The sequence below is a fragment of the Micromys minutus genome (genome assembly GCF_963924665.1).
Source record: "Micromys minutus genome assembly, chromosome: 29".
NCBI classification, from domain to species: Eukaryota; Metazoa; Chordata; class Mammalia; order Rodentia; family Muridae; genus Micromys; species Micromys minutus.
In genome coordinates, this window is record NC_137964.1 from 13302364 (window position 1) to 13315160 (window position 12797).

At 45.5% G+C, this 12797-nt stretch overlaps 1 protein-coding gene across 10 annotated transcripts in view; it reads left to right on the top strand.

The window, feature by feature from the left end:
• CUX1 (cut like homeobox 1) overlaps positions 1–12797 on the top strand; it is a gene marked incomplete at both ends in the record, with an annotated part of 307656 nt that overhangs the window by 227373 nt on the left and 67486 nt on the right. For 6 of the 10 annotated variants that reach the window (XM_080941102.1, XM_080941105.1, XM_080941106.1 and 3 more), the window contains 3 exons: positions 745–927; positions 7515–7573; positions 11366–11414. In XM_080941102.1, coding sequence (XP_080797228.1) covers positions 745–927; positions 7515–7573; positions 11366–11414 — 291 coding nt within the window. Of the gene's footprint in view, positions 1–738; positions 928–7514; positions 7574–11365; positions 11415–12797 lie in introns of all 10 variants that reach the window. The other 4 variants (XM_080941110.1, XM_080941104.1, XM_080941107.1 and 1 more) reach the window with 1 other exon arrangement.

Sequence of the window (12797 nt, forward strand, 5' to 3'; positions counted from 1 at the left end):
CTGATATGTACATTCCGCATCTTTAAACTCTGTGCTAGTCCCGAGTGGTGTTGAATACCCATAATCCCAACACTTGGGAAGTAAATGCAGGATGATTAGGAATTCAAAGCCAGCCTCCCTGTGTGGCAAGTTCAGCCTGAGGTACATGAGAGCCAGCCTCATTAAAACATTACCGTCACACCCGTCAGGTCTCTGCTCACATGTCCCTACCTCAATGAGACTTTCTTGCACCAATCTACTTTGCAGAGCCTTTCAATGCACATCCTTAATCCCAGCTCTGTCTGGCAGAGAGAAATGGCTTCCTATGAGTTCCAGGCTGGCCTAGGCTTACATAGTAAGACCCTGGCACTGAAAAGTCTTTCTGACTTTAACTCTTTTACCCTCCCTGTTTCAGTGTTCTGTAGTCCTTGGCACCACCTCACATGTTACAAGCTGGTGTATTTCAAAGGTGTGGTATCTAACTCGCCCAGCCCCACTAGACTGCCCCACTAGGCTGATCCTATAAAGGAGTTTTGTTTTGTTTTCAGTTGCCACTTGCCTAGTACAAGGTAGATTCTGAAAAAATATTTGCCCAAGTAACAGATCCAGGTCACAGCCATGCAAAGGCTTAAGTCATCTCCACCCCTGCTGATTGTACCCTCCTATCTATGTGGCTTGTGCTTTAGTTGCAGATGGACGGGTCCACAAGCTCCCTCCCCCAGAGCCAGTGCTGTCTCGTCATTGCTTTGTTCTTCCCAGGAGCAGGCCATAGAGGTGCTGACCCGGTCCAGCCTGGAAGTAGAGTTGGCTGCCAAAGAGCGGGAGATTGCCCAGCTGGTGGAAGATGTGCAGCGACTCCAGGCCAGCCTCACCAAGCTGCGTGAGAATTCAGCCAGCCAGATCTCACAGCTGGAGCAGCAACTGAACGCCAAGAATAGCACACTCAAAGTAAGGGCATGAAGGGGGACAAGAGCACGGGTAAGGTGGGTTAGCAAGCATGAATGAGCTATCATGAGCCTACTGGCCCGCAACAGTAAACCTGGCAAGCTTGAGTCCATGTCAAGTCTAAGCAAAGTCCTGGATCCCTGGAACAGAGAGGCTGAGTCTGACCCCCATACCACTCCTGGCATTTCCCTTGTGATGCATCACTCCCCCGCAGCAGAGAGGTCCCTGGTATTTGACAGATGCCTTAACAGAGCCCTACTTAGCATCCCAACATTCTCCTATGCAAGGACCCAGTTCACAAAACTGCGGCCTCTCTAAAACTACATGGGAGCTTGGAGAAAACCTATTTGAGCCCCTGCAAGCTGACAGTCACTTGTCAGTATGTACTAAAGTCTAGTGGCCTGGAACTTGATGTTGCCTCAACCCATAAAGCCATATGCTGTCCCTCCTGTCCCAAATGGAATTCAAGGCAATCAAGCAGACACTGGCTTCTAAGTCTTTTTTATAAGACCATGTCCCTAATGCAGAGCCCAGAACCTTTTGCATATACTAAATAATAGTAATTACACTTCAAAGTGCCCGTTGAATCAAGTGCAATTTAAAGACAGATCTGGAATCCTAGATTGCTAGGTATCAGGGCCAGAAGGGACTCCTGGGAGGTATGTTTGGCAGACAAGAAGGCGAGACCAGCACCATCCAGGCCTCTGGCCAAGCTGGAGGGCCTCCAGTTCTTCCCCTAGGATTTTCACCCATGGTTGGCCTGCCCTTCTAGATGTCTCCTTGTTCATACATGAGTGAGTGAGTTCAGTAAATGAAGCAAATCTAGCTCACTGAAAAGTGGAAGAGGCTAGGTAGAGGTGGCTAAGGGGTAAAGAACACTTGTTATATAAGCATGAATACCTAAGTTCAAGTCTGTAGCACCCATGTAAAACCCCTGGCATGGTTAGGCACATATCTATAACCCCACTGGTGTAGGGAGTAGAGACAGGAAGATTGCTAAGACTATCTGGCTTTGGCTTCAACGAGAGACTCTCAGGGATACAACAGAGATTGAAGATCAGGACAACCAATGTCCTCTCTCCATCTGTACACACATGTGAGTACATGTGTATGCGAACGCGCGCGCGCACACACACACACACACACACACACTGAAACATGAACTTGTACTCCTAGCTATTGGGAAAGCTGAGGTGGCACCTAGCTGGGGAAGCCTAGAAATTCCAAGCTACCCTTGACTATTACAGTGAGACCTAGTCGCAAAATAGAGGAGAGAAGGATGGAAGGACGGGTTTTTTTTTCTTCCATGAGGTGATTCTAGTATAGCATGATGGTGCATGCCTACAATCCTAGCTCTTGAAGACGAGAACAAGCCAGCAAATCCCAGGTATCTGCCTATTTCTACTTCTTGCACTAGAATTAAAAAGTATGCCACATGCACAGATTTTCTGAGTGGTTTCTGGGGTAGGACTCGGGTCCTCATGCTTACCCTGCAAGCACTTCAACATTTCCCCAGCCCTTTTTTTTTAATTGATTTTTTTTTCTGATACATGACCAAGTTTAACGCAGAACGCAGTTTTGCTGTGAGTTTGTGGCTGACAGCAGCACCAGAACTCTGCCAAGCTAGTTTTTCCTTGGCTTCTTTGGCAGGAATATCTTCCACTTGCTCGGAAAGTGCCTGTTCCCAGGTGTCCCTGAAGAAGAGGCCCTGGGCTTGGGTAGATGGCTCATATAGCCCAACATTTCCTCCTCTCAGCTCACTTGGCTGGCATGAGAACTCAGGTTTGCCGTCTCTGCCCTGGATGACATCATTCAGTTGTTTTCCTGGGTCTTCTCTCTCCCAATAAGGGCTTGACTCCAATGCATCCTGCCCATGGCTCCCTAGCAGAGCTGCAGGCTGTCAGCCCTCCAGTTCTCAAAGAGCAATATCTTCTAAATCAGTTAAGGCTCTAATATTTGCCTTCATACACAGACACACAAAATGAAACAGAGTTGCACAAATTAATGTTCTTATCGTGTCTTGGGGGAATTCTTTAATACTGCACAGTTAATGAAACAATCCGGTGATGCTTCTTTCCAAAATCATGCTTCTCTTCCCTTCCCTTCGTCTGATCTAATAATCAAAACATATCCTCTTTAAAAAACGAGACTTCTGATTTTAATTATCTTAACCCCTTGTTGCCAAGAATAATGATGGCTCCTCTACATATCAAAGCCATACACAGAAGGCCTCAGAGGCCACCAGATGGGCAGATCTCCCTGCTGCACCTCCTGTGCCTGCCCTTACAAGGGTAAGGTTGGTTGAGACATCTTCTCAAGATTTGTTTTTGTTTTGTTTTGTTTTTGTTTTTGAGCAGGGTGAGTGTGTTTTTAAGACAGATTTCACTATGTAACCTTAGCTAACCTAGAGTGCTCAGTACACTAGGCTACCTAGAACTCACAAATAGGTACCTACTTCTGCCTTCTGAGTGCTCGGTACGGTCTGTGCCACTCTGCTCAGCCATGGCTTTTTTTTTTTTTTTTTTTTTTTTTTTTTTTAATGTGCATAGTTTATAATTTATAGTCTCTGTTTTAAACTAAATGTAGACACAATCATTAAGGAGATATTTTATGAATAAGATGATTAAGGCTTGTCACCTTCTCAACCTGTCGCCTGATGCTTCTGTAGTGAGGAACTCTGACCTTGCAGTCACAGCTCCTCTAACACCACACTTAGCATTTGTTTTACACTACTTCCCACGTCTCATTTACCACCTTAGCCTGGAATCCACTGTGTAGCAAAGGCTGGCCTTGAATTCCTGCCCCAACCTCCCAAACACCAGGGCTGTAGGTGTGCATCCCTACACCCATTTACTGTGAGGGTTTTCTTTCCTCCCACTGCACCCTCCCCCTTACCTGTTTACTGCTGTTGCTGTTAGTTTGCTTTTATTTATTTTTTCCTGCTTGAACCATATTTTTGTAGCTTGGGGGGGGTCATTCCAGAATATGTGCTGAGGTACTGGAACCAGGGTGCAGCCTGGTAGCAACTCTGATAACAGTCACTTTGAGAGAGCAAGACATAGGAAGTTGATGGTTTCATGGTCAAAACAGGGTCCATGTATACAAGGCTGGTCTCATACTCACTCTGTACCTGGTTATGACCTTGAATAGATACCTCTACCTCTGGAATGCTGAGATTGCACATGTACTGTACTATACCCTACTTATGTGATGCTGTGGTGCTCGGGATGGAACCCAGAGCTTCCTGCATGCTCTACCAACTAAGCTGCATCCTCAGCCCATGAGCAGAATCTTGAATCCTAACATGATTACTGTTTTTGTTTTTTTAACCAACACATTTTACTGGTACTGTCTGTAATTGGACGTCCCAGGCAACTCATAAATTGCTTCTCATGCCCCAGCATGATGAAACTGTTCCATCCTTTTTCCACCATGAGGTTGCAGATTTACTAGTTTCTCTTGGCCAACATTCTACTCTTTTATACAGACGTCACAGTTAGCTCATCACCATCCATGTCTTCTCACCTTTAAACAGGTGTGGAAACCAGCTTGTGAGTGAGAACTGTTTCTTCCTGCCCAGTCTGACAAGTGCTCAGCGGCACTGCGCCGTTTGTGGCAGATAATTCTGAGTTCATAATTAATGAACTGCCATGACGGGCAGCTATTTTTGATAGCTGTTCCATGGCTTTGTCAGAGCACTCTTCATGGAGAAGCAATGCAATTAGCCAGTCACCTGCACTGTCCTCGCTGTGGCATGGAAAATGTCACTAGTACCTTCAATTAAAAATGAGTGTTTATGGGAAAGGCTAGCAAGTCTCAGTCTAGAATATAGCCCAGTTGGTTGAATGTTTGCATAGTATGCACAAACCTCTGAGTTCCATCCCCAGCACCACATAAACTGGTGTCCTGGTGTATTCCTACAATCTCAGCACTCTGGAGGTAGAGGTGGGAGGATCAGAAATTCAAGGTCTTCCTTGGGCATAAAGCAAGTTCAAGGCCAACCTGAGCTACGTGAGACCCTGTTTCAAAACAAACTAAGAGATCTGAGCTAAGATTAATTAGGCACTCAATTTATAACAATACTGTCATGGGACCAGCCAGCAAGGTGGCTCAGCAGGTAGAGGACCTGCCAGACAGTATATATTTGATCCAGTTTCATGGAGCAACCAGAGTCATTCCTATATAAGGAGACTGCACTGAACTCTGGGGTTAGGACCAGCAGGCCAAAGGTACTCTGAAGGTGGAGATAAACTTTGTTGAGCGCCCCCTTGCCAAGCTCCTAGCACTCAGTCTCCCCAGGATGAAATATGTCACTGCAGTTTACAGAAGAACTGGTAGGGTCTTCACTGTGAAACTGTTCAGTTAGAATGTGAAATTTCAGTGGAAACTGTTTAGTTCTTACTGAATACTGCCATATCTAACCAACACACACTGCCCGGGTGGCTGGGTGGGTAAAGGTACTTGCATGCAAACCTGGCAACCCAAGTTCAATCACATGAATCCACACAAAGGTCCAAAAACCAACTCCACAAACATTTTCTGTCTACACACACAATGGTGTGCACACCTACATCCACGCATAATAATAGTAATAGTAAATATTTTCACTGACTAATAAATAAAACAGCTTCCAAGCTGCTGACATTGCTCAGCAGGTGAAAGTACTTGCCACACAAACCTGGCAACCTAAGTTCAATTCTCAGGACCCCTGTAAAGATGGAAGAAAAAAATAGACTCCACATTGTCCCTTGATCTCCACCTAGGCACCATGGTACATGGGCCCACACACATAGACCATGCACACAAACCCAACAATAATATATAAAATAAAACAGACTCTAATCATGATAACCTTTATAATATCTCATGTAGCCTGGACTGAGAAGGACACACTCAAACTTGTGCCTTCCTGTCTCTGCCTGGGATTACAGGTGTAGACAGCCATGACTGGTTTATGTGCTGCAGGATTTGGAGCCCAGGGCTTTATGAGCACTAAGCAAGCACTCTGCCAACTGAGCTATTTTTCCAGCTCTCTTTTTTATTAGCCCCATCACAGGGTAAGACCAAGTGTATACACTTGGCAGTAACAAGAATCTCAGACTTGTGAGGCCTAGCGGTGTCTCCCACTGGTTCTTCCCTCATGTGAAAGCTTTAGGCCCCTCTTGCTGCTCTCATTTGGCAGAGCAGAAACATCCTAACTTCCCCAAAGATGTCTGGCTTATAAGAAACAGGCTGGAGCTGGTGCTGGTTGGCCCTCTTAGGCTGACACATCATCTCAGCCCTTCCCTCTGCCTTCCTCCCTGCTTTCTGCCATTCTCTGGAGGTGACCTGATGTGTGTGTTCACATCTGGCCTCCTCCAAACCCCGCAGACAATACTTTGCAAGGGTGGGCGGTACGTCAGTGCTTCCTGCTATTTGACTGTAGGGAAAGGAATGAAATAATCACTTCTTTCCAAACACCTTCTGAGAGGCTTTTATGGGAAAATGAGTGCCTACCACCCTCCATTTGATTATCCCTGAGAAAACTATTATAATTTATAAAGTTAGCAAGAGATATTTAAAAGGGAATGAAGTAGAACAGTTTTATGCAGTGGAAATACACAAGAAATTTGTCAGCAGCGGCAATGGAGGAAAGAGTGGATGAGAGAAAGCTGCAGTCGGCTCGCAACTCTGGGTAGGTTCTGATACAGAAAAGTTTCCAGGCTGAGGGACCAAGCAAATAAGCCTTTTCTCCTCAGGCTGTAGCATGTTCTCCATTGGTCTCAACTAGACCCTAAAAATACACCTATAGGCTCCATCGATGGAAGGAGATAGCTGCTGAGACCCTGAACGTTGTCTTAGAAACATGTTGACTCACCAGATTCCTGCCCTGCAGACTCATGGTTTACCTGGAGTGACCCCTTCTCCCCAAGGCCTCAAAGACAAAAAACGAGTTTTAGGAGGAGACTTACCACCGAACCCCAGGAAAACCATCAGTGTAAAGTTAGCCATAGAGTTAGTTGTAGATGTATCCTACAAGCTTACAAAATATTCTGGAACACTTAGACATATCATCATCCTAGAAATACACTGCAGTGCCACAGAGGGCAGTGGGGCCAGTCACTGTCAGCCAGAGTTATTCCCACAAGAAAGCAGCTTTCAGTGAGCCACACAAGTGAACCGGCCTCTCTCCCGGTAACCATGCTTCCTTCCTGGTGCTTTCATGCCCTCTGAATAGCTGCAGGCGTTTCCACCTGTGCCCGGCCAGCAGTCATACATGTTTGCTCAAAAGCCACATGACACCTTTGAAGTGTTAGGATCCAGGCTGTGCTTCCATTTACTGGCATTTTATACACAGTAGGATTTTTCTGCCTTTGTGAAGCTTTTCCCTTCTACTCTCACAGAGTTTTACACTAAAACCTAGTTGTGTTTCCATGCACACACACATACACACATGTACACTCACACCAGGTCATGGGAACAGAAACGAAACGTTGGCTCCCACATTGTTGCCTCCCTGAATGCAGAATTGTTTATAGAGATTGTCGTCGGTGAAATTTGACAACTTCCTTCAAGATGTGGCTACTAATAAAAAAACCCTCTGTTTTCAGCAACTGGAAGAAAAACTCAAAGGCCAGGCTGACTATGAGGAAGTGAAGAAAGAGCTGAAGTGAGTATAGAGAAGCATGGAGCCTTCTACGACTGTCCGCTGATGGGTGCAGAGTGGTACCCAGACCCAGAGCCATCAGCACTTTGAATGTTCTCACGCCACTTACAGTTTCTTCTTTTTTGCTTGGCTGGCTGTTTGGTTCATTGGATGCTTGGTTGGTTAGATGGTTTGCCAACTGGCTTTGTGACCAGGTCTCATGTAGCCTAGGCTGGCCTGACATATATAGCCAAGAATGATCTTGAATTTCTGATCTTCTTGCCTCTGCCTCCCAAGTGCTGGGATTTCAGACCAGTACCACATCTGGTTAATGCTGCGCCAGGGCTGCCCAAAGCCTTACAAATGCCAAGAAAGCAGTTTACCCTCTGAGTCTCATTTGAGCCTTCTTTAGACTGTATGAGACTGTGTGTTTAAAGTGTCCCAGCATGAAGTCAGAGCAGAGGCTGATCTTATGGCAGTTGTACAGTCTGAGCTTGTAAATCCCCCAAGCAGAAAAAGAGTAGAAGAAGGAAACTTTTTCCCATTCAAAGCTCAGGGCCCTGTACTCAGGACCAAAGGCCTTCCAGATGCCATTCCATGCCAGAAGCCAGCCTTCTTCAGTACAAAAGCCTGCATTTGAAAGCCCTTCTGACTCCTGGGACTGAGCTCTCAAACCCTGTCCTGACCCTCTATCCCTTAGTTTAGTTCATGGAAGTCTCAGCTCACTGACCCTATCCTGTACTCCCATGTGCAACACACATGGCTCCCCTCTTACCCCTAACCAGCTATCCCCAGCTACCCCTTGGCTTTACCCTCTACTCTTGCAAGAGAAGTCAATTCTGTGAGTGACCCCTATAGTTGCCTGTCTCTACACTATGACTTGTAGTCAACACGGTGCCACTCAAGGCCCTTCCTGACTTCTTCCATCCCCCACACCATCTGTACCATGTAGATGCCTATTCCTTTCATTTTACCTGGAATCCTTCTGTATTGGTTCCTTTTATCGGTGCTATGAGAAAACTCCCTAACTAAAGCAACTTTAGGAAGGAAGAAAGGGAGTTTTATCTTGATTTTAGCTTGAAGGTACAGTGCATCATGTTAGGGAAGGCATGGTGGCAGGAGCATGAGGCGGCTGTTACATCGCATTCACAGCTTGGAAGCAGAGAGATGGATGCTGGTGCTCAGCTCACTTTGTCCCTTCTATTCAGTTTAGGTCCCCAGCCACCCATATTAATGATGGGTCTTCCCACCTCAGTTAACCCAGTCTAGAAACTCCCTCATAGACATGGACAGAGGTATGCCTCCTAGGTGATTCTAAACCCTATCAGGTCTTGGGCCCCTCTTGTGTATCCACAGAAATCCCGCCACCTAGCCTGCCTCCCTTCCTTCCTGATGCAAGTTCACTTTTACAGATATCCTCACTTTCTCCTGAGTCAAATCAGACCCTCACGCTGTTATTTTCTATAAACCCCATCTGCCTTTTGCTTGTTTGTGACCTCCTTCAGACTTCTGGTGAGACCCCTACACTGCTCTCCTCCGCCTCCATCCCCAGTCCACTCGCCCTGTGCAGGCTCTTTCCTCTCTTCCCTTCCCTTCCCTTCTTTTCCCATTCCCTCTCCTCCCCTGTCCTCTTCCCCCCTCCTTTCTCGCCTTCCCTTACCCTTTAATCCATTCTCCATCAGCAGCTCTTTGAACAAACCCAGCCCCACTGCTATTCCTGTCCTCATAAGCTCAGCACTCCAGGCCTGTATAGCTTACTGACACGTTTTTACCTTGCTTGTCTGTCCATAGCTTCCTCATTTACCCTTCTTTTCCCTCAAAAGCCAAACAAGGGCCAGTGAGCTAGCTCAGCCTAACAACCTTAGCTCCATCACCAGAACTCACTATAGAAGGAGAAGACTAGAGCTCAGACATTGTCCTCTGACCGATATACATGACGTATGTATGCCCACACTCTACACATACATAAATAAGTAAATAAATAAATAGGTGAAGTAAACGAATGAGTAATTTGGAGATAAGCTAGGTGTATAGTATGGTGGTAATGACCTGTAATAAATATCAGCTTTCAGAAACCAGAGGCAGAAAATTTTGAGTCTGAGGTCAGCCTGGGCTATATAAGCAACAGGCTGTCTCAACAAAAAAGGACAGAAAAAACTGAGCCTTCTAGTTTTGAGCCACAGTGTGCAGCAGGTACATGTTGGTGCATATCTATAATCTCAGAACTCAGGATCATCAGCTACATGGTGAATTCAAAGCCAGCTGACAGTTTAAGATCTTGTCCCAAAAAGCATAATAAAACAAACCACTATTGTACCATTCTGAGCACTACCCCATCAGTCCCAGCCACCTAGCTCATGGCCAGACCCCATCTTTGGGAATCTGGACTCCAACCTGTGTGCTGAGTTCAGTTGAGTGCATTACAGCTGCATGCTGCTCTCCACCTCTTTTCCAACTGCCTATCTGGCCCCACTCCTACGTCACCACATTCTTGCATCTACAGGCACCAAACACCCATATTTCCACTGCTGCTTCCCTTGGGTGACATGAAATTCAACTCAGACTGGCCTGCAACTCACAGAGATTCTCTTGTCTCTGCCTCCCAATTTCTGTGATTAAAGGACTGCATTACCACACCCAACTGGGTTTTTTTTTTTAATATTTTTAATTATTTAGTAAGGATTTCATACATTTGTACATGTATCTTGATGACACACTCTGATCCTTGAAGGGAAACAGTCCAGTTGCACAGACTGTATAATCTGACCACTCTGAGCCTTGTTGTTCCTACATAGGCTTTAGGGTTTGTTTTTTTAATTATTTATTGAGTGTAGCTGCACATGTATGGAAGTCTGGACTAGTTTTCTTCTACTATGTGGGTCCTCGGAGCTGAACTATGTTACAAGGCATGGCAGCGGGCGCCTTTTTTATCCACTGAGCCATCTTATCATTCCATCTTCATCTGCATGGCACCTACTCAGAGCCCCACACACTCATTTCCCTTTTTCATAAGGGGACTGGGGGGATGGCACTTACACAATGCCACTGTGTAAGCCTGAGGGCCTGAGGGCCATCCCTGGCAACCACAATAAAATACTAAGCAGGACAGAGTGTCTGTAGTCTGAGTACTGGAGAAGCAGCATCAGAGGAGGATCCCTGCCTCACTGACCAGCCGGTTTAAGGAGATACTCAGCATGGACCTCTGGCCTCCACACTGCATGTGCTTACCTGCATGAGCACAGTGTTTCCAACTTCTAGCTTGTTCAGACAGTCCAGAGCCCCAGTGATCAGAAACAGCCTGTATAACTTGCTAAGAAGACAGTGAAGCAAGAATTTTGGCCCTCACCACATCTGGGGCTGCACATGTCTGCCTCCTGAGTGGGAGCTACCCGTCTCTTTGCTCATTCTTAAGCAAGTGTCAGTTCCCAGAGAACTCAAGTAGTGACCATGGGTAATGAGTTCCTCTCCTTCCGCCTGCCCCTCATAGAACTTTCCATTTCCTATAAGCTTTACAAATCCATTCTGCTTGTAACAATGTGGTATCTGTATTACACTGTAAAATGAGTTTGAGCAGACCTGGTGTGACTTCATATGGAATGATTTACATGTTAGGCAAAAAAAATTTTTTGCTAACCAACTGCTAGTTGAAGACTGGTTCTTCTAGAGGCATTATCAAATTCAGTTCCTGCCAGGGAAGTTGTTAAAGTTGTCAGTTCCCCCACTGCCTGCAGAACAAGCACCAGAGCATTAATGACTATTGACGGCCCACTAGTAAAGAGAGCAGTTAAAAGTAACCACGTTTCTTGCCTTTTTCAGCACCCTGAAGTCCATGGAGTTTGCACCATCGGAGGGAGCAGGGACACAGGTATACCAGCTCGATTTGTCCTGAGTGGTAGCAGCAGATGCTGGTCACTGCTGGCCCCTGGGGCTAGCATCTGCATCTCCACATTGATCAAAGAGAGCCTCGCTTATGGTCACCAAGTCCTTCCTCAAGAGCATTTCACTGAGCCTGGTAGTGTTCACCTGTTAAGTCAGGACTTGGGAGGCGAAGGCAAAAGGGTTAGGAGTCTGAGGCCAGCTTCAATATTTTATTAATTCAATGTTTAATTAATGTTCCATGAGAACGTTAATTTAAAAAAAAAAAAAAACACTAATAAAAAGAATCGAAAAGGGGGAAGGGATGGATTGATCCTTGCTGAGCCTTGAACTCTGGCATGGTTGCATGAGGCTATAATCCCAGGACTTTGTAGAGACAAGTGGACAAAAGTTCAAGGTCAACCTTGATTACTTAGTGTGTTTTGAGGCTAGCCTTTGGTCCATGAGACCATCTTTAAAAGCAATAATAAGACTTGATCAAATGAAAACAAATCATCTCAGTAAAGACAAAGGCTAGTGTCTGCTAAGCTGTTCAGTCGGCATTGGGGATGCTGACTAAAACCACAGATGAAAAAAAATTTCAGGCTATATATTGTGACACCTTTAATCCAACACCTGGGAGTTGGAGGCAGGCAGGCAGGTCTTCAAGAACCAGAACTACATCACGTGATCCTGTCTAAAAAAACATTAACAATAATTTGGGAGGCTTGGATTCAATTCATCACCAAAAACAACATCAGCAAATATTTAAGGTTGTGTAAAAAATCATTCAAAAATGCTTGAGCTGGAAATATGATGTACTGCTTTAGTGGCCCTGACCCAGAGAAAAGTTGACAGTAGCATTCTGTCATCCAGCAGCCAGTTAAAATTTACATCTCCAGCCATGCATAGTAGCACACACTTTTAATATTGCACTCAGGAATAGAGGCTGGAAGATCTGGAATTCAGGGCCAACCTTGGCTACATAGCAAGTCCAAGGCTAGCTTAGACTATGTGAGACCACGTTTCAAATACACGCAATATGTTTATATAAATCAGGAAGCCAGAAGTGACAGTGCATCTTTACTCCCATAAACTGGGAGACTGAGGCAGGAAGATCACTTGAGCACAGTACTCTGAGGCTAGCCTAGGTAACAAAGCAAAATCAAAGAAAAGTTTTCTAAAATGTTTAAAACCTACATTACGATTGTAGTCTTGCTCCCATTATCCAGAAGGCAACAGGCATTATCATGGTGGACAAAAATAAAACAAAAATAGGTTCCTCGCTGCTTTCTGGCAGGGTCAGCTGTTTATCCTATTGCCAAAAGATGTCCAGGCATCATAACTGTAAAACATAATTGTCAACTAGAATGGTGGCTCAGCAGTTAAAATA